This window comes from Lepidothrix coronata, unplaced genomic scaffold, assembly GCF_001604755.1.
Source record: "Lepidothrix coronata isolate B3197 unplaced genomic scaffold, Lepidothrix_coronata-1.0 Scaffold125, whole genome shotgun sequence".
NCBI classification, from domain to species: domain Eukaryota; kingdom Metazoa; phylum Chordata; class Aves; order Passeriformes; family Pipridae; genus Lepidothrix; species Lepidothrix coronata.
Window position 1 is genome coordinate 275,193 of NW_016690305.1, and position 24,646 is coordinate 299,838.

General features: G+C 39.3%; 1 protein-coding gene across 6 annotated transcripts in view; it reads left to right on the forward strand.

Moving 5' to 3' along the window:
• The window catches only part of WDR33 (WD repeat domain 33), a 67,873-nt gene that overhangs the window by 30,548 nt on the left and 12,679 nt on the right, over window positions 1-24,646 (forward strand). For 3 of the 6 annotated variants that reach the window (XM_017826268.1, XM_017826270.1, XM_017826269.1), the window contains exons 8-17: window positions 18,645-18,771; window positions 19,337-19,491; window positions 19,626-19,704; window positions 20,218-20,328; window positions 21,137-21,231; window positions 21,440-21,448; window positions 22,063-22,149; window positions 22,394-22,533; window positions 22,902-23,054; window positions 23,425-24,453. In XM_017826268.1, the coding sequence (XP_017681757.1) occupies window positions 18,645-18,771; window positions 19,337-19,491; window positions 19,626-19,704; window positions 20,218-20,328; window positions 21,137-21,231; window positions 21,440-21,448; window positions 22,063-22,149; window positions 22,394-22,533; window positions 22,902-23,054; window positions 23,425-24,453 (1,985 nt within the window). The other 3 variants (XM_017826272.1, XM_017826273.1, XM_017826274.1) reach the window with 3 other exon arrangements.

Below are 24,646 nucleotides of genomic sequence, written 5' to 3' on the forward strand. Positions count from 1 at the left end.
CCCAATCTGTATGAACATCTTGGGTTGCCCCATCCAGTGGCAGACTCTGGCACCTTCTCTTGTTAATCCCTGTTTGGTTGGTGGGTGCCCGAGTCAGTGCTGTTTTATTACAGGAACAATGCCACCATTCTTAGTGTAACTGGGAGGAAGCTGTTCAGACCACCCAATTAAAGCTCCTTATGTTGTTCAGTAGTCCCTAAGAAGTAATATGGACTTTTTTTTCTTCTTTTAAGTTTTGTCAGTGTAACAGCTCTAAAGGTGAAGTATCTTAAAGTTGCTCCTCAGACCTAAGGCCGGCTCTGGATTCCTTCACTTGGGAATATAAGCAAGGCACACGTGCTGCATGCTTCTGCAGATAGCAGCTGGGTAGAGTAAGCATGCAAGCACGTACTCAGGGTTCATTTTCAAAGTTCAGTGCCAGAACATTCCAAGTGACTGATCCTTATCTCACAGTGAAAATGCAAATTGTCACTTAGTTCTGCTACTTGCAGATAAAGGCTCCTTGTTGAAAACAAAATACTTCTAAAGGGAAGACATTTTGATTTTTGCTGCTGAAAGTATACATGTGTCTCACAGGTAAAGTAACTGTTGGAAGTTTTGTATATTCATATTTTATAGTAGGAAGGATTTTAACGAGGTGGGTTTTTGTTTTAATTGGAAAGTGTTTGGGCTGTTAAATGTCTTAGCTTTGCAGCAGCACATCTGTAAGCATGACAAGTATGGCTGTACAGGAGAAGTCTACAACTTCTCTAAATATTTTTATCGTATAAAAAGTTTCACAGACTAAGTTTAACACTTCTTCCATCCCAGACAGCTTGGATTACTGCTTGCAGTTATTATCTCAGTGGAAGCATCTGATATTTGTAGTTCTGCAAGGCATGATTTTGGTACATTACACAAGCTGCCCAGTTCTGGCTTGCGTTGAACAGTTTAATCAATGGGTTAGTTATGTATTTTTTTAAAATGCAATATTTTTTAAATCCAGTGTTTCTCATATGGTGTATGCATTGATTTTGCCCCAGTGGAGATGTAGGTAGGTAGAGCAATTCCAGATGTAAGTACAGCCACATCGAGAAGTGCTTATATCACTGCAGATCAATTTTCTGGCTTAGACAAGGCAAGAACTGCAAGTATTTTACACATACTGTTATTGAAGATAGAAGGTAATCTTTGTCTGGTTTTGACCATTCACAGAAATTTTGTATGAACCTTTTTGCTTACCAGTTTATCTTTTAAAGGGAACTTACCATGAGCCTGAGCTGAGACACTGAAAGTTAACTAGAACTGCACTCCAATATGTGCTTCTACCAAGTCACCACGGTCTCAGAGAGTACACTTACAACTTTCATTCAAAAAAGCTGGAGGAATATGTTGCCTTAGCTGCTTAATATTGGGGAGGAAAATGCCTTTTAGTAAAAAACAAGCCCAGCTGCTGGTGTGCTGACAGATGTGTATTTTCTACCATACATACAGTAGGGTTTTCTTCTTTGCCTTTTAAGAGTGATAGAGCAGGAAAATATTTTAAATGTTATATTAAAATCTTACATTCTAAACTTCCATCACTTCAAAAAAACCTTCCTCTAAAGAGAGTCATAATACTATATAAATTAGTAACTGTAATACTGCTGTAATAACTGCAGCTAGTTCTCAAACAGAGAGTAGAATGAATTGAAAATGTAGCTCAGCATCCAGTCTGTTATTAATATGTATGCTGGGGAAATCAAGTCTAAATAATTATACAATACCTTTACATTTGAACTTTCCTTTATAACTGACTTCTTTCTCTCTTCTCCAAGATAGCCCTATTCTGCTTTATTTTTTTCTCTGTCTTAAGGAAGGAGTAGCTCTGATAAGCATTTACCATCCCCAGAATTCGCACAGCAAGACTTCAGCGTTCTTTCTTGCTTAGCATGAGACCTAATGCTCCTTGAGATCTATTTTTCATCAAAGATTGAGATTCTTTCTGGTTTTATAAATAATCGCTGCACTAAAGGATTAAAAAAATCTGAGAGTCATCTTTGAATTGAAGGAAGAGCTGATATTCCACCCCACCCCCCAACTTTCTGTGGGAGAAACTTGTCCCAAAATAGAGCACAGAGTAAAATGTTTTTCTTTGAAAAGAAATTTTTCACCATTGTTTTATATCTGGAGATCTATAGCACAGATTGATGTATAGATAGTATTCTTAGGTAAGTAATTTCCCACTTAAGTACAAGTTTAATGGGTATCCCCAGAAGTTCAAATGAGTTCAAACTCATTCGATGTTCCAGGCATGTTGCCATAATAAAAATAGATATTATAGTAAAATTAAAAGTTCTGAAAAAGAAAATATTTTAGTTTATCTCCTTTTCTAGTCCAGTAGAAAATACATTTAAAAGGCTATTTTCACGGCAGAGATGATCTCACGTTCAGTGTATTTTTTTTTTTACCTTTTTTCATACTAGTGCAGTAGAAGAGTGAGAGTTTTGCTTAATTCTAGGTATTGTGCAGTCTCTGCACCTGGAGGTTTTTAAAATAAACCTGGATAAACCCCTGAGTAACCTAGTCTGACCCCATAGCTTTGAGCAGCAGGTTGAACAAGAGACTTCTGAGGTTTCCTTGAGCCTGACTTTTCCTGTGATCTTAGGATACTGACCTCCCCTCTTTTGCCAGAAGAGAAACCAAGGAACCAGAAATCCTAGTGATGTAATTTTTAGTTACCTTCAGCTGTCCACTGGTATATGGGACATAAGGAACTGGCCTTCAAGACACTATCAAAAGTTCCTTATTGTTTTAGCTCATTTTTCTTCCAGCTTTTAACATGCTTGAGGAAGTGCACAGTATTTGGATTGGAAAGATTTCATGTTTAGTGGATCTCTTTTTCAGATATATAAATGTTTGTTCATTCCATAGTGACTAATCATATATTAGACATAATCATCACAAGTTTCAGAACTTGCCTGGTGTCTCACAAGCAGCAAAAACTTGTTGTAAAGAAGATGGAAGGTGTGACAGTGTGTTGTCAGCATCTTCAGAGCTCCTGCTGATTATGTAGTTAAAGTGAGGTAAAATAATACTTACATATACTATGTATATGTAACAGTTATGTTTGCATATATAATTGTTATATATATCGATATATAAAAACCTATATAATGGTCCCCAGTGGCACATTTTATCACCTTGATATTTGTTTGCTGGTTTCTTTTATGTTTCAAAATGATTTGGTCTTGGAAGAGATCGTGCCAGTAGTGTTGTGAAAGCTCTAAAGCACATGCACAATTAGATTGAAAGTGTTTGCTTTAAAAGACAAGAAAAATACCAAGAAAAGAGAGCTTTAGGTAAATGCTCTACTCCCTGAACTAGGGCAGCCTAGGGTTGTCCTTGTGCATTGATGTTCCTGAAGATGCATTTCTCTAGGTCACGTTTGCACGTGGCAATAAGTAGACCTGCTGTGTTTTGCAAATATCAGCTTTTACATCCAGGTGAAATGAGTGTAGGAGAATCTTTTTTTCATCTCTTTCTTTCAAGTAAAAGCTGATCTACAGAGTATATTTCACTGTTCATACCCACACCTCATCCAGATCTTGGCTGACTTTAATGTAAACTAAAATTATTTATTACTGCACATTATTAAATAGTATTTTGAGACTGCAGTTATCTTAAAGTTAATAAATATTTGAAGTTTTTTTGTCTTAAAACATGAAAAGTACTGGCCAGATTTGCTCAGGTGTTTCTTCTGCAGATGAGTTTAGAAAGGAGTAACCACACATTTCAAAATTTGTAGATAAAATTCCTCCATCTGAATTGTAACAAATCAAGAGAAAGGGACAGTTGCACGTGGGAAATACAATCTGGACAGCTGTAAAGCATATTTGTATGTAGCATAGGTACTTAAAATTGTTAGGAAGACGTCTCCTATTTTCTAAGGATTGACTGAGTGTGCAGCTTGATATGGTGCAGTGGTTGCTGTCTGTGCCTGGTCAAGAAGAATCCTGCCTTTTCTTTACATCTGCCTTCTGTTCTTTCTTATCCATGCATAATTCATGGGCAGAAATAATGTTTTTACTTAGAGCAGCTGATGTAGTGAGAAAAAAGGGTTGGGTTTTGTTGTTTGGTTTTGGATTTTTTTTTAAAGGCCACACCAACCTTTCCTAAGGATGCAGAAACTTGCTTATTTTAGGTCAGCTGATGTAGATGCCTTTTCCCTACAGATCTTGCTTTATACTCTTGAATCCTCAACCAACAATAATTCTTTGTTGCTTCCCTAGCAGGACCTCACCTACTTAAAATGAATTTAAAAGCATTTTCTCTTTCGCAGTACATACATTCTGAAAATCATTATTCTCTTGGCTACTTTGCTGAATTTAGTCCTTAAAAATATTGATAATGTTGATGAATATGGATTTCTGTGGATTACCATTCTCCTTTTGGAAGTCACTGTTCTCCAGAGGCTTACAAGTGAGCACATGGTATTAAGATTAGGAGCGTAAAAAGCTAAATTAAATCAGACTGCTCTTTTATTACATTAAGAATGCTCTGCAGTTACATTCTGGAGATCTTTGGGCAAAGGTAGGTTCTTTGTTTCACGCTATTCCCAGCTTGTCAGGAGTATCCTTTGCTTCTAAAGGAATGGAGTAAAAAGGAATCATTCCAATCACGTTTCAGTCACAGGCGTGTTAGATGTGTCATTTCTGAAGCACGTGTTAATTACATTTGCTGACAGCTTTAAACAGGGCTTTTCTAAAAATGCAATCAGGAATTTTAATGCTTTTATTAAACTCCAGAATTCCTGTGATCACATTATAAAACTGGAGCGGTGGAGGCTTTAAATAGCAGGGGCAATCCTGCCAGCCGTGTTTGTTGAGATGGAGCCACTATTTCCTGGCTGAAAAACACACCCTGCTGTCTCAGAGGCTTTGCACACACTGCCTGCTGCTCTCCCACTGCCATTTTCCTTTCCCTGCATCACGGAATTCTTCAAGGATTATCCGGTCCTTCTCCCTAAGAGCACTTACCGTGTGTGTTTCAGTCTGCCATTTCACCACGAGGATTTCTGTTCCCAGTGAGTCTGGATGGAAAGACTGGCAATTAATCTGGGTTTTGCACAGTGGTTGAAGCTTCATTATTTGCTGCAGAACTCTGTCCTCTCTGGTGTCCCCACTCCCACAGGTGTAGCAAACCACAGCAGTTGACTGAAATTCAGAAAAGGTTCTAATAAATGGGGAGCTATTCCACAGAAATTACTTACTAGAAATAGCAGCAGCTGTTTTTAACCCAGTGCATCATCTGTGTTTACCAAATTAATAACTTTTGTTCCAACAGAATGTTGGTATTTGAATAAGGTTTTTAACTTTTTTTGCAAGCTGGAATTATTTACTTTGCAAGTAAGTTTACATACTTTAACTTACTTTGCAAGTAAGGAGTAGGCATGAGACAAATTCTCCTGAAAAATACTTAGCAGCAGCAATTATCACAGATACCTAACAAACATAGTTCAGTATTGGTATCTGAATGTGAGGAATTTAAATTAGAATTGAATTTAACTTTAAATTAAAAGTGCCATGTTAAAAATCTTAGAAATTGATGTTGCATTTACTAGACATGAGGAGTATCACAATGCTTTTCCTGATGTGTCTACTCTTTGCAATCCTTGCACAGAAAGGAGGACTCAAGCTTAGGAGTGAAAAGTTAATTAATTTTTCAGTTTGTTGCAGTCCATGGCTCTTGGATCCCAGTTACTACAAACTGGACATCTGCAAGGTAGCAAACCCTGCTGCTGGTTTAGGTGACATGTTCTACTGACCAGATGTTCCTCTCCACCCCCCAAAAAAAAAAAAGTTTCTCTTCATTCACACAGTAGCAGAAAAGCCTTCCTAAAACTGTATGATAGACAAACTTCCTGTAAGGGTTTACATGTTTGTACAAGATAGCAGGACTGTTTTGCTGCTGCTCTGCCATAGAATGTATGTCATGCAAACTGCATCTCCCTGCAGAACCAAACCCCAGAGGTTTCTGTGAGAGGTGCATTGGTCCAGAGGCACAGCCAGAGATCAGGGAGTGCCACTGAGCAGTGTCTCAGGAGATGAAGAGCCTGTTGTTCCTAGAGCCAAGTGTTTCCCAGCCTTCTCTGTCCCTGCTGTACCTTCTCTCCAGTGTAGTCTTGTTGCAGTTGGTCACATTCCTAACACACTGACATTTGTAAAACTGCATCTTCCAGCAGCAGATAATCCACAGGGGAGTACGTATGCCAAAAACAGAGACCAGCCTAATGAAGGTGTTTTCTGTGTACTAAAGCAATATCTGTATTTTACTTGCACTGAAAATAAACTCTTGATGTGGGATTATACCTGTTAAAGCTTCCTTTTTTTTTTTTTTGTTAACTTTTTAAGGTTAAAAATGCACTTTGCTTCCCAATACAGGGTTGCTGTGTTAACAGAAATATTAAAAGATCAAAATGTAAATTTGGCAGAGCTGTTACCTTGCATCGTTTTGCCAACAAATATATTTCTGATTTTTCAGTTTCTTCAGTGTATTACTTCAGTAGCAATGGCATGCTCTTACCCAGCCTTTCTGAAACAAAAATTATACCATCTTCTCTCAAAAAAATCATCTTGCTTTGGTCTATGATTATGAAACTATGTGGGGAAATTCACCTGTGCAAGTGAAGAGGAGACTTTACTGCCTCCCCCACAGCACCAATGCAATTTATCAGTAATTTTATTTTACAGAAGCTTTCTAAAGCCTGACTTTGTAGAAGATAAATACTTCATTTTCCCATTCCTCAGCTTAGCCATCCCCACGCAGCACAGACAGCACTGTAAAAGGTGTTCTATTGGAAGAGCACAGATCAGCTCTACTCCAGGGTGGAGAGCAGATTTATAGTGGTGATGACCTCCCCACCTCACTATTTTTGTGCCCAACCTACTTACTTTGTTCTTCCAGTTATTTTGCAAAAGTGTGCCATTTTCCCTGGAGCACTTTAGCTTGTCTCCTGTCACTGGAGTTTCAGGTATGGACCCAGTTCATTGTGGTTATGGGAACTGGTCTGTACATATCTGAGACTCGAAAGATATTTTGTATTTTCTTTCTTTTGGTGTGTGTAAGATTGAAAATTTTAAAAGCTGCTACAGAAAGCACTGAGAGAAATCCAAAGATTCCTTAGGAAAGAGCTTCTTTCCGAATCACATCTGCCCCATAAACACTTGTTCTCTTTCACCTTTAATCTTAAATTTGTTATCTAGTTGGTGTTTTTATTTTGGTGGTTTACACCCACATTTTTACACAGCTGCAGATTTGAAGCTGAGCAGATGTCTTTTGGTGGTGGTGGTTTCATAGAACAACCGCTCCAAAATCCAGGGGGGAAAAAGTCCCGTACATCACTTGTTTGTATTGCCAACTTCTGTTTCCACAATGGTAATAATTAAAATCTGTAGTGTGAGTATTACTCCTGTTGTGCTAGTACTGTAACAAAGAAGACTGAGGTAAAATACTGCAGGCAAGATCATCGTTTCAGAAAAACTGAGAAGTTTCTTTTTTCTCAGCATTGCTGAAGAGATGGTCAGACAGCTTCTTTTTCTGATCTGTGTGGCCTTACAGATAGATGGACATTCTCTGTCTTGGATTGTTTTGTCCATGTCATTTGATTTTTTAATGTATTCTCTAGAAATTTGGCTTTATGTATTTTCTAGAAGTTTGTATAAAATTATTGAAGGGTTTTTTTAAAACTCTGTTGTAAAGTTAGTTCAAAAAGTACTTCAGACTAACTTTTTTTTTCCCTGAGAGTGTAGTGTTTTTGACTAACAAAGTTTCTGTTTATCTAATTGGAAAATTTTCATTTTGAAATACTAGAAAATGTTTCTGGTGCTAACATGGAAGGGTGTGCAATAACACCAGGAGTTATTTGCTCCAAGTGTAGATGTAGCATTGAATTGAATATTTTTAGTTCTTAGGAGTAAATTCCCTGCTCTAATCAATATTTTTTTGCCATGAAGGTTCTGCTTGCTTTATGAGAACATACACTGCAGTTACAGTTGCAGTAGGTTCTTAGGATTCCTTCCTGCCAACTTCTGCATCATTCCTTTACCTTACTTTGGGAAATTGTAACATGCTACTCGATGCATGTATCTGTAGATTCAAATACAAATTCAGCCATAACATGCATCACAGAGGGAAGGAAACACCACACATACTGCCAGTACCCTGTTCCTGTCTTGTCTACTGTTTTTATTCCTTTGAAGTCAGCAGTGAAACAATCTAACTGGTAGTGATTTCCAGAAGCACAAAGAAGTATTCATGTATCCATAATGGGGTGGGGTGTGTTTGATTTCTGTATCCTCTCTTCTGGTCTTGAAAGAACAGTCCCTTAATTATGGTGTCATGGGAAACCTGTATCACACTTTTTCTTTTTTTTTTTATGTTAGTAGCATTTTTTCCCCCTGCACTTTAAATCAAATACCTCTTGTTTTGTCCACGTCTGTGTGTGACATTAGTAAATGAATGTGAGGATTTTCCACAAATTGTTGCCAGGACTTCTGTTTGGAAACCCACTTAAAGTGGTGATGGACCCCTTTGCCTTCTTCTCATAACCATGTATGTTGTCTTTACATGTTCTTCATATTTTTTCTCTCTGGTTTTGATACATCTGAGTTACTTAAATACTCTTTGGATTGTTGTATCCCATTTCTTCCTGTTGATATTTCTCCCTTCATTAGGTTTTATTGCACAAAATCCCTGGTAGGTTTTCAACACCATATTTTTTCCTGTCTGTCTGTTCAGTCACATATGCAGAGCTTTACTTTGGATCTGTTCATGTGCTTGTGGAGTTTCAAATGAGACATGAGGATGCGTGGAATTTTAGAGAGCTTCATAGATACTTGTACAGCCACACTGCAAAACAGTTGCTTAATGGGGGACCTATTTTTAGAACTGAAACAAAAAAAAATTTGGGTTCCTCTACTTAAATAGGAACTACAGTGTTATTTTTAAATCTGAAAGGGGAAAAGATTTTCTTAAATTTCAAAATTAGTAGGTGGCAAGAAAAAGGACTTAGTCCGTGAATGTGGTGGTGATATAGGAAAGTCAAGAAAATAAGAGGAAATAAGGTTTTATCTCTCTTAGGTTTCTGTAACACTATTCAAATCGTTGTTTGGCTCCTGCAATTCAGTTACACTTTTCCTCTGAGGTTGTTATATTTTTAATTTTGCTGTGTTTCTCCTCATTATCCCAGAGATCACCACTAGGTTAGACTTGTCTGTAAGTCACTGTGTGATAATTACATGCTGCATTTTTTTCTGTTTTCGTTCATGGTACTCTGGTCATTGTGCGTGTTTCTGTCACCATAATTTACAGCCCTTTCATATTTCAGTTTCTTGAAAATTGGCCCTTTCTGCTTGAGATGAGAATTTTGCTGTCTGTCCAGCTTCCCCTCTGCATAGAAGGAGCAGTGCTTTGTAGCTCAGTGCTCTGCTTTCTGCCAGCAGTTTTTTTCAGCTGCTCCCTGGTTTGCTCAGCCTTGGTGGCCTTGCAAAACGAAAGAACCTCTGTCTCCATGTCCCTTCTTGGATCTCTTACACTTGCTAATTGTCTGGATTATTGGCTGACACAAATCTTGTGCTAGAGTCTATATAAAGTTTGATAATCTCTCTTGTTGTCCCCCTCCCTCACCCCTGGGCCAGCTGCTTCACTTACTGCAGAGAACATTTTCAGTCATGCACTATTTGCCCTAGAACCAAAGAAAATAGTTTTCCTGACATTTGTGTACCTTAACTCATTATTTCCTTGCTTGAAATGATAATGAGCTCATACTTATGTTTCGTAGTGGTGAACTGACTGTCAAAAGTAGATTACATGGCTTTTTTGGTTAGCAAGAAGAAAAACAGGTTTTTGTGCAAAAATCCTGTCACTTAGAATGAGCAGCTGGCTGAACAAGTGTTCCTCTGTGTCTGGCCAGATGATCATGCCTGTCTTTAAAAGTAATTTACTTGTTTGGTAGAGAGTCAATAGTAACTCTCCTCTCAATGGGATGTTAAAAAGGTAGGATCCTGCCCTCTGAACCATAAAAACACATTAAAAACTATTCTTCCAGTCAAAGAAAATTAAGTTGACTGAAAGATCTTGGTAATCCTTTCATGCTGGGTGTTTTTATAAAAGTTTCTGGGTTCACTTTACAGTAAGGGTGTATCAAGTTATATAAAAGATTTCTAGTAACTTCTTTTGCTGGGATCCACAAATGTTTTTCTTAGTTTTTAGCAGCTTGCTGAGAGTGTGCTCCCCTCATGTGGCTACACAGGGGTTTGAAAGTTGGGTTAACCTCTAAACTAGGTATTTGGACTATGCTTTTCTCTTGCAACAGCCATAATTGCCAGCAGAACTTAAATGAACATCCAGAAGGATGTAAAAGGAAGTAATCAATGAAAATGATTAACAATTGATGCTCTTAGCTTTTCTAGAAATCCTTGTTCTCTTCCCTGAGTTGGAAACTAAGTACTTCGACTCTGCCACGTACAACTTTGACTGAAATTTTGGTCAAAGCACAGAGCTAGAGGCAAGCTGCTACTAAACTCTGCAGTGTCCCCTGATTTCCTTCCTTTCTCCTCCTTTCGCTACATCGCCAGGCTGAATTTTAGGATGCACCACCAAAGTTTCCTTATTAGCTTCAAGTTAATTTAAAACCATGTCTGAATCAATACTGTGTTTTGACATTCCTCCTTTGAGTTACTCACTGTAGTTTCAGTAAAACTGTCACTTTGGCTTTGGTTGGCGGTGTTTCACACACGTGTAGCAGGCAAAGGCTTGACAAAAACCTGCAGGTGGAAGGGCTTTTGACTCCCTGATGGCAGCAAGTGACCACAGCAGTCAACATTTCCAGTAATTAGTGAGCAGAACTAGTTTCTTAGGTGTGTGTTTAGAAAACCCCACTGAAGCTACTCAAGGATCAGTAAGTACATCTTAAAATTGCATCAGTTACTGGAAGCTTGGCTTCAGGCAGCAGTTTTTAACTCCTGCCTCACTTTGTTCTCAGTTCATCAAATATAAGTGTATGTTCTGACTGAGCAGTAGTTCAATAGTTACTTTCAGATATCATTGTGAGTCTTCAATTCATTTGGTGTTCTAATCAGATTCATTTATTATGGTTTGGGTTTTTTTTAAGTTGATGGTACAGGCTATGAGCAGACTCCAAAACACTTGTTTAGTTCATGTTCAGAGGACTTGACTGGGAACACTTTATTGTGAAGATTTTTTTTGGTCTAATTTTACAAAATAACATGCTGCCCAGAAAACTGATTCTGTACCCAGATACAAAGCCACAAATCTATGGAAACTGCAGGCTAATAATTGACAAGATAATTGAATTTCTCATCTGTTAAGTTCCTGCTTTTTCTTGCCTTGAAGGACCACACGTTCTGCTCTTGGACACAGCTGTACCTCTCCCCTGTTCTGTGCTGTGCTGTGTTTGGGTGAGATCAGTCCTGGTGGCTAAAGACAGTAAACACTTGTTAGAGCCAGTGCAAGGTCTGTCAGATCCAGTGATTAGTGCCAGATACTTGAAAGGAAGGTGCCAAAAAAGAAAAAAAGAAGGCAATAGAAAATTGTGGGACACTCTCTGAGGGAGTGTTTTCTTCGCTCCTGTCAACTGTTAATATTATGAAGCATGAGAGTTTTTCTTACAATTGCTGTTCATTTTTAATGTTTTTGTACAGTATTTATTTTTATTATCATTAAATGTAAATACCATTGTAAATAAATATTTTCTGTCAATGAAAAGCAAGTGTGTTGCTGCTTTCAAAGTAGGCTGGCTAATTTTTTAACAGAAAAGAAAACATCTAGTCCCAGCTACTTTACAGATAATGTAATGAGGAGAAAAAAAAAAAAAAAGTTCTACCTCTTGCAGTTTAATAAAGCCCTTTTAATTCTCTCATAAATACCTGCAAAGAAATTATAAGTGACATGCCATGAGAATTTCAATAGATAAGTGTGCTTGAGTGCAAAGTAGAATCCAGTGTGCATTTCATAAATAATTTAACTGTCAGGAAAACCTGCCTTTGTCTTTGAATCCAGCTGCCATTACTGCTAAGCACTCACATTTCTGTTTGGAATAAGGTGGTGTTGGAAGTTTTAATGTGGTGTATCTTCTCCTTTGACACTTTCTGCCCTATTTTTCCTGTCATTTTTCCTGAGCTAGCTCTGAGCTTCCTGATGACTTCCTCTTTAAGATTAATAGTGACTTTAATTAGAAATAACGAGTGGTGTATTGCAGTAAGCATTGTGCTGCATTTAAAACATCATCACATAGGTGATCTCCCTGTGACAGAGATGCTCCTAATGATTTAAATAGGTGGTTTTGGTAAGTGCATGAAACTGGTGGTAAGTTAAAAAATCTGGACACTGATTAAGCAAAATTAGTAAAAAAAATTTATAATATTTTCACATACTAAAATAACTTTTGGTTGATAATTATCTGTGGTCAATCTAGATATGACTTTAGCCATGTATTATGCTTAGAAATTGTGAAATGTGGATAGTTAGTTAGTTGATTTTTCTTAGTTCTCACTTCTGAGAGAACGTTAAACAGCTCTTCACATGTTACAGATGCTGGTCCCAGTGCTGTGCTGTTGCACAACCTGCTCTCAGACTTGTTCTGTGCTGACATGTTTTACAGCATAAATAACCTGACTGGGTGTAAGTAAAGATAACGCTCAGAAACAAATTCAGGAGTTACAGAAAAGCAAATACGTCTAAAAGGAAAGGTATCTCTAGAGTGGGTGTAGACTCAAGCATGAACATACTCAGTGATTAAAAAAGAAAGGACCTGACACCACAAATCTAAGACAGCAGACATCTTCAGCTCTGTAATTTTTCTTTCTGTTCAAAGCAATTAATTTCAACTTTAGGAAGTGCTCAGCTGCAGTGAATGGAAGAATTAAAAATTCCCTCTAAGTTTAACATGTGAGTAGTTAAAGACTGAACCCAGCATGACCAGTTCCCACATTCACTGGGACCCAGCTGCATTTCTTCCCCTCACTTTAAGCCCTAACAGAAGATACTGTAATTGAATTTCCACAGATGTAAAGAGTTCAGATCACTACATGCCTTTACTGGTAATTACATGTAATACAACCACCTTTACTCATTATTCTTTACAGTGCATTTGCTATTACCAAGCTGTGCAAGCACACAACTAGCATTGTTTAAACTTTGTTTGCTGGTTCTGCTAGGGTTCTGTAGAACTCAGACTATTCACTGAGCAGTGTAAGTTTGGGACTAGCACATACAAATCCTAAACTCATTTATGGGAACACTGATTACCTGTTCTGGGTCATCTTGGAAAACAAATTTTGTTTAATCACACCTGTTTCATTAATGTTTACTGAGTATTATTATTTCTTAACCAGATTTCACAGATGATAAACTGTCCTGCTACAAGAGCTTTTGTCTGGGAGGAAAACTTACTATGATGGTAGAAGTGTAAAAAAAAAGATTATTTGTAAACAAAGCTGAATTATGTCCCATTCTGCTACTGATTTAGAGAAATACTGATGATCTAGGAGACAGTCCCTGTAGGTAGATCAAATATAGCAGTCTCTGCTGTCTCTAGATAACGAGTTTAACAAACTATCAGAGAGAGCTAGAGAAAGACTGTGAGCAAACCAAGGATGATAAAACTTGAGTTCACGGGACAGAGATCTGAAAGCATGGTGGGAGGCATTGTTCTTAATCCAGTGAAGACTGAAAAGAGCTTTTCCCTTATTTTCTCATGCATCAAGCTCCCACGTTATGCTAAAAAGCATAAGCACGCTGTGTATCTGCAGAGGGAGGGTTTCTGTGCTGTTCATTCTTGGGGTGGAGAAGAGGGAGTGCGAGAGCTCTTAGGACACCTCCTGGGAGGAGTACAGTTCACATAGTGTGATAGGGCAAAGAACACTAAATTACTGGAATTAAATATGTTACCCTTGCTGCCAACTCGGTCGGTGTGATCAGGACAGCACCCAGGTTCTTGGAGGTGTGAGGTGTTCGGTCCCAAAGTGAGCTGTACAGGGAAGCAGGGAACTTCTGGGGAATGGGGAACCAGCAGGTAACATTTTAAAAGCCTTGCATAAAAATGGAACAGGCAGAATAATCCAATTGCTTAGTAGGCTGGAAGCAAAAAGTAAGGTTAAAGGGAATTATGTAGAAAACTTAGAACACCTTTCTTCTGACGTGGTTGTTTCCATTATCTTTGACTTGCAGGTCTCTTTCCTGTCCCTTCCTCCCTGCCCTCTCTTTTTTTGGAGGTGGAGAGCCATAGCTTGTGTGGTAGTAAGACCTGATGTTTCTTTGCAGATCCCTTGGAAATAATCCCCTGTGAAGACCCTGCTCTTCTGAGAGGTGTTTTTGTTGTTTTGGGGATTCACCTTCCCATACTGTGTATGTCACTGTGTGGTGACGAAAACGCTTCCATCTGACCAGTCCAAGTGGGGGATACACAGCTGAATTTACTCGCTATTTAAAACAGCATAAGAGAACCACTTGTCTTTGAAAAAAATAAACCCAAGCAAACAGAATTCTCTCTAAATGAGAAACAGTATTTTGTAGTTAAATGATTATGTTAATTCTTTAAAATATATATTGATATAAATATCCATTTTCTTTGGAACATTGATGTTAAAATGTAAGAAGCTGCCTTAAGAGTGGCATCTGAGTATGTGTATATACATCCACATAATTGCTGAGAAGGATCTAGAAATTCTACAGTATCATTTATAAAATTCTCTTTCAATTTATGTGCCTTCAGAATGGGGCTAATTCCTAGGGGAAAGGATATAAAAGAGAAAAATTAAGCTACAGCAATAAACCTGATATATCTGTAATTGCTGTACAGTTACATTGTAAAATACATAAATGTTATAGGCTGTAATATGAAGACAGTGATTCAAACCAACCCTATATTCACTAAGTCATAAATGCAGAAATTAGTGTGAGAGGAAAAAAAAAATTATGTGTACTTTCTCAGACTTGTGACAGACTTGATTTGATCAAACACTACTACTCAATCTTATTATAGCTTGTTATGCTTTTCACTATCCAGGATTTCTGTTCAGTGTCTTTTAAAGAACAACCCTTGAAAGAAGTTGACTAGAAGTATTAACAATTTTAATTAATGGGATTATGACTAAGGGCACCCAATTAAAACATTTTATTATGCATATGAAAAATAACATTAGAGAACTACTTTTGTATTTGAGCTTTAAGATACTACATATGCTTGCTTTTGGTTTTCTGCAGATTTTTTTAAAAGGTTGGAAAAAATTTAAGTGAAATCAACAACAATTAGTATTTATTCTTAGACATTCACTCATGATTTTGAATAGGTTTAGTTCCTCAACCAAAATCTTTGCCTTCAGCCTTTCATTTTAGTTGGTTTATGGGCCTTCCCTTGCCACGACTTGTAAGCAGTTCACACATTTCAATTCATTTATCCATAAAGCATCCCTACAAGACAGGGAAGTGATAGAAGGTTTGTGCCCATCACAGGTAGGGCCTCAAGGTGCAAGAGTTGTTCAGAGAGGAATTCCCACCCTGCAGTTCTGAGGTGTGTGACTATTGAAGTTACTGAGCAAAAGCTGTTGTCAGCAAATGGGGAATATAAACTGTAGAGATTTGCATGAATTAAGGTTTTCTGAGTGTGATGTTTGGTGACAAGGGGGTTTTGTACCAGAGGAGAAGGTCTTAGCCCAGAACTAAGAACTGAAAACAACTATGAAGTAAAATCTACGAGGCAGCTCTTTCTCTGGAGTGTTATTTTTCATGTATTTTCTGCATTATCTATCTCATTATAGGTAGTAGTGTGTACATCTATCAGCAGGAAAAAAGGAAAAGCAATATACAGTGTCAGTTACTTCAATTAAAAAAGAAATTTTAAAAGGTCTGATTAGATGATGCTGTTGAGTTATTTCGGTTATGTAAATGTTCTGAGTTAGTTCATCCCTTGGGAATAGTTTATTTAAAGCATATTTGTTGTAGGGAAGAATTTATTTTCTCTTGAGAAAGCTTTAGGAACCAAGAGCTAAGTGTATGTAATGATCCCATTTCATGTAGAGCTTTGTCTTAGAGGGCTCTCTTGAGGACAGAATAGATCACTTTGACAGATTACAAAGGAGGGTCCCAGTTTTCCCCCACTGTAGCCTTAATCCAGAGCACATGGTTGAAAGAGTGCTCTCTGCAGGAAATGCCAGTTACCTGTTTAATCATATATATGATTACATAACCATTACAGTGGTTATGTTTTTAAACAGTAGAAGTTTCTTCTTGTCCTTGTGTTTAATATTAATGTGCTGATGGCCAGAAGCTTTCTGATGTGTACCCAGTGGTTTATGTGCTCTGGTTACAAGTTCTGAGTGTCCTGGCATCTTTTACTACCTTTCAGCTTTGTGGTCTGGGCCTAGTGGGTGGCAGCTTTCAGACCTGGCTCTCAGAAGCCCATCAGTGCTGTCTGTCACTGCCTCTCCCTTTTGAAGAAGTTGGAAGGGTGGGTGCTTCAATTGCTCCGTTAAAGATTGCCCATTCTGAGCCTTCTTAGGGTGCATACTTGGGCTGGCTTAACTCAGGTTAGGTCTCAGAAGAAGAGCCTAAACCAGGCCTTGCACAGGATGAGCTGTCACCCAGGGATGGCCTTTTACCAGCATCACTCATTTTCTGGATGCACTCTTTCCCACCAAACAGAGTAGCCCTGTGTCTCTCTGTGCTTTTCCATTCCCAATTGTCTTTATTTCGAGCAGCAAGGCCAATGTTGTTCCAGTCCACGTGGGAAGGGTTTTTTTATCGTTTTGCTGGGCATTGTTTATTTCATATTTATGATGGGACTGAAGTATTCTAGTCTGAACACATTTGCATACAGTTCAGTCAATTATTAACTGTAATGGAATGTTTCTCTGTAAGGGCCTGGTTTTGCCCTTGAATTAAAATCCCTTGTCTTTCCCTGGGGACTGCAGGATAACAATTACCTACTGAATATCATCAGCTGGAAATCTTCAAGCATGAATTGCCCTCCACTATGGAGGGAGGAGCATTTTCTCTCTTACTACTGTCTGGCTTGTCCCTTCCAGATAAACCCTTGGAAGCAAGGTTTGTTCAGCCTTCAGCTTCCTGTTTTAGTTGAGAGGGAGATTTAGTCAGAGCAAATCCAGACAGACAGTACCTCTAATTTCAGAGGAGTCAGAGAGAAGGGAAACACATCTTAGAGTGCCCCTCTATTGGTAGCACAGAGCACCCCAGCACACTGATTTTTGGAACCTGACGTTCCTGCTCTTCCCTAAAACCCCGCATATTCCAAGGGCAGTTCTGCCTGCTATGGCTGGGGGAGGAGAGTGGGGTTCTTTAATCCATGTCATCAGTCAGTTCTTAAAGTTGTTTCCATGTACTTGCCAAAGTTGTGTTCATTTCTTCTTGGGTCAAGAACCTCTTTCTTGCCTGTCTGTCCTTTCCTCCAGAGAGGAGGAAGTTTGCACTCACTTGATGGAGAGAGTGCTCTGTGTGTTAGCAATTTACTTTTATTTTAAGATACAAGTGTATTGGTTATTCTAATTTGATTTTTCTGTGGCCTCAGAAAAATTTCAACTAATACCACTTCTTAATGTCTTTTCAAAGTGAGATCTCTATTAAGACAGCTTGTGCTGCTTAAAGCAGTCCGTGTGGGAGCTGTCTGACTTGATGGGAACCCTTTGTCTTTCCTGGAACACGCTCCCATTCTTCCGTGCCATTTTATAACCTCTGTGCCTTCATGTTGCAGACAGCCCTTCCTTTCTCATCTTGCTTTTTTCTTCAGTCACTGCATGCTGCCTCATTTTCTGAGATGGACTATAACTGTTGGCTTTCCCTTGAAGTGGGCTGGCTGGGAGAGAGATTGGAGAAAGAAATTATTGTTCATTTTTTCTTTTCTAAACCCCTATAGTTCAGCTCAGAAACCTCATTTTGTCATGCAGCAGGAATAGACGCTTTTTTGGACAGATTTTTAGCTCATCTGAGCAGCACTGATTATCAAGGTCAGTCAGTCAGTTTGAAAGGAAAGTATATCACAAGAGTTTTTCTCTCCTAACTCTTGAGCATTAGAAAAGCCTGAATCCTGACCTGATAAAAGGTCACATCTCGTAAGGTTTCTTTTCATGGTATACTAATTTAGTTTTCAGGTCCATTATTTAATTTCTTTGCTTATTTTCTGACAGGACAGCAAAAGGGTAGTACTGATAAGATAGGAAGAAATAGGTATCTGGTTTTCATTTCTACAGTATTTCATAGAAAGTGTCACAGTGTTATTTTCCCTCACCACCTCCATACAAGTGCTTCATCAGTGTTACATTTAAAATATTGTCTAACTGTATAGGGCCAAAGCCTAAAGAACAGTTCCAGTTTGAGCAGAAACTTTTTAGAGAATTTTTCTCTTGGTGAAGGGAGCTTGATCTGAGGCTGCAGTCCCAGGAGATGCTCGCAGCAATTACTGGGAAAAGAATGCAACATAAATAACGTGGAAGAGTTTTTCTTTCGTTTGATTTTATGTTTTGTGACTTGTGCTCTGTGATGTTTTTCATTCAGTTTTACATTACAGTTATAAGATGTGCACCCTGTAATTTTTCAGTGTCTTTTCAGTGCCCGTAAAATCTCAAAATGAATGGTTTTTATCTTCTTAACAGGACATGGAGCAGATGTGAAATGTGTTGACTGGCATCCAACAAAGGGATTAGTTGTTTCAGGAAGTAAAGATAGCCAACAACCCATCAAGTTCTGGGATCCAAAGACTGGCCAGAGCCTTGCCACACTGTAAGTTCTTGCCCACAGACTTTTGAGTTGCTCAAATATAAGCTAACTTCATAAAATAATTTTTTCTTAATTTTCTTCTTAGCTCTTTTCCTAACATCTTTTCAGCCATACACAATTGCTTCAAACATAGAACTGGTGCTTTAGCTTGCCACAACATCTAGAGGTCAGATGAAGACAAGTCTGTACTTGGAAAATTGCAATTTCCATGTATTCCTTATTTAAATTTACTTTGTCCTTCTTTGTAGACCTCCTGGTCACACAGTTCTCATTCAGATTGAGATATGGAAAAACAAATGAGATGTTTCATCTGGCTGATGAAAGCTTTCTGATGCTACAGTAGAAATATGCATAGTAACTGTCTCAGGGAGCACTACCAGTTGCTCTGAAGTACAAAAGACCAGGATCAAAGCATAGGACCTTTGCACAGAAAGCCCCAGTGTTCTGCTTTAGTAGCCTGAACTCCTTTGTTATTGACCTGAATATTTGTGACCTGCAAAGTACACGTTTTTTTCTGTGTCTGAAAAATAATTATTGGGGCAAACAATCTGCCTTTCTCTGCTTGCAGACATGCTCATAAAAACACAGTGATGGAGGTGAAACTGAATCTCAATGGCAACTGGCTGCTGACAGCTTCTCGTGACCACCTCTGTAAGCTCTTTGACATCCGTAACCTGAAAGAAGAACTGCAGGTCTTCAGGGGTCATAAGAAAGAGGCCACAGGTCAGAATCTGTTCTATTATGTGGACTGTTATCATTAAGTTTGGATTAAAAATTAAAGCTTTTGAGGTCCTGATTTCCATTCATCAGGAATCCTAGTGTTATGGCTTCTGATCGTGGCTTACTTTGTGTTTCAGCTGTGGCCTGGCATCCTGTTCATGAAGGGCTGTTCGCCAGCGGAGGATCTGATGGGTCCTTGTTGTTCTGGCATGTTGGGTATGTGGCATTTTCATCAGCACATTGGAAACATGTTGGTCAGATGTGAAAGCTAAACAGAAAGTATCCTTTTCCCCTTGGAATCTGAATTTAACCTGCATGGTTATGGTACGGTTTTTCTCTGTACCTGAGAACTTTGTTAACGTGCTTCATTATGAAGAGGTTTTCCTGTACAGGTGTGTTTTAAAGGATACAATTGCTTGCACAAAACCAGCCTTTTGTTGAGAGGGTGATGAATGGTCGAAGCTTCTAGTTTCTTAAAGCTTGTTCTGAGGTGCTGTAGTTATTTTGATTTGAAATGTACAGTTAAAAATCCCTACATTATTGAATTGCCTGTTAAAAACCACTGGGAACAATCAGTTCACCCAATAGAAAAATGACAGAGGCTTAAGTTTAACAAAATATGGGATAGAGGATGAACAACTGAATAACAAAAGTTCTGTATTGTAGCTGTAGCAGATATTCAGCTATGTATGACTGATTTTTTGTTTAATTTTTTTTTTCACGCATCAGGGTTGAGAAGGAGGTTGGTGGAATGGAAATGGCCCATGAAGGAATGATCTGGAGCCTGGCATGGCATCCCCTCGGACACATTCTCTGTTCAGGCTCTAATGATCACACCAGGTAATTTCAAGTATTTAAAGAAAAGGTCTAAGGGAATGTATGTACATTTAGAAACCAGAAAGTTGCCTGGCACCAGTGAACAGATAGATTGGGATGGTTCTAATACACAACCAGTTGCCAGAGCAGAGACACCAACTTATGTGAATGGGAAGGCTCTGACGTTTTACATTAGAGGGTAGAGTCTAACTTCTTGTCCTTCATCTAAGGAAGCCTTAAAAAATACTAGAATTTTGGGTTGTTGGAGCTCTGAAATCTCCTTAAGAAATTTTTAAAAAAGAGTTATTGTAGTTTCTTGCTGAAGAAATATTGTTATCTCAACAGCAATTTTTTCTGCAGATCATCTGCTGGTCGTGTCTGTCTTTTCACATTGCAAAACTCTTTGGAGGCTGTAGTTTGTGTATTTAGGTTGAACATGCTGTAAACATGGGGCATTTCATAAATGCAGTAAGGTTTTGTGTGGGAATGTGTGTTTTGTGCACATGAAGAATATATTTGAGCAAGAAGGTTTTGGAATGGACTAGAAATATATTTGTTCAGGATCTGATGTTGATGCCTTGTACTTATACCCATTATACTTTGAAGCATCTTCTAACTTGTAATTATATAATTCATTATGATACTTGTAGGCTTTTTTTATTTTTGGTTTGAACCTCACACCCAGAGGTGAGATCTAGAACTGAACTTGATTTAGTAAGAGTTGAATCCTTATATAATCAAGATAGCACACTAAAAATCATAAAACTAATTAGATTAAAAGTTGTTAATGCTCTTGACCCTTTATTGAGATCATATAACTTCCTTTTGACAGCAAGTTTTGGACTAGAAATCGGCCTGGCGATAAAATGCGAGATCGTTACAACTTGAACCTGCTGCCTGGGATGTCAGAGGATGGTGTGGAATACGGTAAGGCAATTTTCCTCCCTGTAGAAGGAAGAGGGTTGGGGTCAGGAACAGACCTAGGTCATTAGCTGACACTTGTGGGTAAGGTGAGGAAGCAGAATTACAGTATTGCTGACCACCTAGTCAAAGATGCCTTTTCATAAGGATGATTTTACTCTCCATGTTATCAGTGATCACCATTCCAACAACGAGCTTTGTTCTGTTTCCACAGCTCCAGGAGGTAAGACCTGCTCTGTCAATCACAGGAAGGAGGTTTGGCTCTCCCTCTGGCAATATCTCCAGTTTACTTTGCTTCCTGAAAACTTCAGCTGTCTTCAAGACTTCCCACAGTCCTGAACTACAGCACGAGAAGCTTTCAAATTATTGAACTTCACTAAAATCTTTAAACTTTACTCCCCTCTTAAGGATTTATTTCAGTAATTTTAGGCTGCTCAGGGTGGGCCTCAGCCACTCATCTGTTTCTTCAGATTTTTGATTATTTGCTCTTTTGATGTGGGGAATGTTAATTACAGTGCACTACTTCAATCCCATTTAAGTTTTAAGATATATAGATTTGTTATAACAAAAATGGGAATGGTTATGTGTTATACCCTAAATGTAACTTTCCTGAAAAGGCATAGTTTCTGACCTTTTGACGTGTATTTATGAATCTGAATTTGAAGTTCTTTTTCTATCCTGTAATTCATGTATGGAACTAAAAAGTGACCCTCCAGTTGTAAAATGTGTATTTACTGTTGAGATATGATACTAATGGTAACAGCATATAAGAATCCAAAGGGATAAAATGGTAAAGAAAAATGTTCCAAGTATAACTATTTGTTGTTTTTTCTCTAGATGATCTGGAACCCAACAGCCTGGCAGTTATTCCTGGCATGGGAATACCTGAACAATTGAAAATAGCCATGGAGCAGGAGCAGATGGGTAAGTAGTAGCTAAGGAGAAGCATTTTACTGAGCAATCCAGATACTGTGTGACTTTTTTTTCATTCCTTTCGTATTCTTTGAGAGCACAGATGCTTTTTTCTGAAGTTCTGTGTTGTGTGTATTTCCTGTGTAAAGAAGGAGGAGCTGGAAACCTCTTGATCTCTTTTGCTAAATAAGCTGTAAAAATAATAAAGGATCCCTCTGTAAGCCTGCTCTGACTGTTTGTTTCCCTGGTGCCAAAGGGAAAGATGAGTCGAATGACATTGAAATGACAATCCCAGGACTGGATTGGGGAATGGAGGAAGTAATGCAAAAGGACCAAAAGAAAGTGCCACAGAAAAAAGTTCCCTATGCAAAACCAATACCAGCTCAGTTTCAGCAGGTGAGTACCTGATACCCAGGGAACAAAATAATCTGTTATTTTCCCAACTTCAAAAGGTGTGTGGCTGTTGAAATGTTTTGGATTTCCAGTATCAGCACTTCTATATCAACACCCAGTGCCATTTGCCACAGTAGCTAGGTTAATTGCAATTCAAACATAAAAATACTTGGTTAAATCCCTTATGTCTTGTATCTACACCAGGAAAAAAGTTACAAGATGTGGAAGTTGTATTCAGCATTGGTTTTAGCTTCCAAGTATCCACACTATATCCATACTACACAGTGTTTCAGCACATCGTTTTTCAATGCAACAAGTGTTGTATAAATGTTGTTCTGCATAATTAATCTTGTGTTTCCTAATTTTTGTAGGCGTGGATGCAGAATAAAGTTCCTTTGCCTCCCCCACCTGAGCCATTGAATGATAGAAAGGAGGATATTAAGCTGGAGGAGAAAAAGAAATCCCAGGCGGAGATTGAGCAGGAAATGGCAGCACTTCAGTACACAAACCCACAGCTCTTGGAGGTTTGTGTGGAAACACTTATTAGCAAATTTTCTTGAGTCCTCTATGTGATAGATTTGGACTTCAGCACTAAAGTGAGCAGCTTCCTTTTGCAATGCTGTTTTCACCTTTTTGTAAAAAGACGTCTAACTGATGAGGATTTTGCACTGAATGTGTGATGCTGGGAAACCTTCAGTGAGGCCCCCACATCTCAGATAACCAACACTGATCTGTGGGTCTCGTCACTTAGTGATTTCTCTTTAGTTAGTTATTTCTGTTAACTACAAGAAAAGCATTTTTACTCCTGAGAAATGAAATGATGGCTTCTGATTTTCAGTTGTAACATATTTCTGTGCTTATTTGATTTTCTGGGTCTCTTTTTTTTTTGGACAGCAATTGAAAATTGAGAGACTTGCACAAAAGCAAGCAGAGCAAGTGCAGCCACCGCCCCCAGGAGGATCTCTCCATGGACCCCAGCCTTTCCCAGGGCAAGGCCCTATGTCACAGATGCCTCAAGGGTTTCAGCAGCCCCTTCCACCTCAGCAGATGCCAATGAATATGCCTCAGATGGGACCTTCTGGTCCACAAGGACAGTTCAGACCTCCGGGACCCCAAGGTCCATTACACCAAGGAGCTGGAGGTCCACAAGGGTTCATGGGACCACAAGGACCTCCAGGTCCCCAGGGGCCTCCACAAGGAATGCCACGGCCTCAGGATTTACATGGACATCAAGGAATGCAGAGACATCCAGGCCCCCATGGGCCAATGGGGCCTCCAGGTCCCCAGGGTAGTGCTGGCCCTCAAGGACACTTGGGACCGCAGGGCCTGCCGGGCTCTCAGACTCATTTGGGACCGCAGGGTCCGCCTGGCCCTCAAGGTCACTTGGGTCCTCAAGGTCCCCCTGGAGGTCAAGGAATGCAGGGGCCACCCGGTCCACGAGGAATGCAAGGACCTCTTCCTCACGGCATGCAAGGAGCTCCCGGATCTCAAGGGATGCAGGGCCCTATATCCCAAGGACCTTTGATGGGACTTAATCCAAGAGGGATGCAGGGTCCACCAGGACCCAGAGATAACCAGGGACCTAATCCACAAGGGATGATGATGGGTCATCCACAAGAAATGAGAGGTCCTCATATGCAAAGTGGTTTACTAGGACATGGCCCCCAGGAGATGCGGGGCCTGCAGGGACCCCCGCCCCAAGGTACAATGTTGGGACCTCCACAAGAACTGCGTGGGCCACCCGGTCCTCAGGGCCAGCAGGGACCTCCACAAGGCTCCTTAGTGGGGCCTCAAGGAAACATGCAAGGACCTCAGGGACAGCCAAACCCTTCGAGGGGGCCTCACCCTTCTCAGGGCCCTCTGCCCTTCCAGCAGCAGAAAACGCCTCTGTTGGGTGACGGGCCTCGCCCCCCGTTCAATCAGGTACGTGCTGCTCTGTGTAACAGGAGTGTTAGGAAGGTGGGAATGATGCCTGTTATGTGGTAGGAACGCACAGCAGGAGCTGAGAGGCTCCGGGTTGGGTATTCCTTGCAAGACTGAGGCCTCAGGAAAACTGAAGTGATAATGGAAATGGTTCTGTAGCTTGGAAGGCGCAGAGGTAGAAGGTGTCCCCATG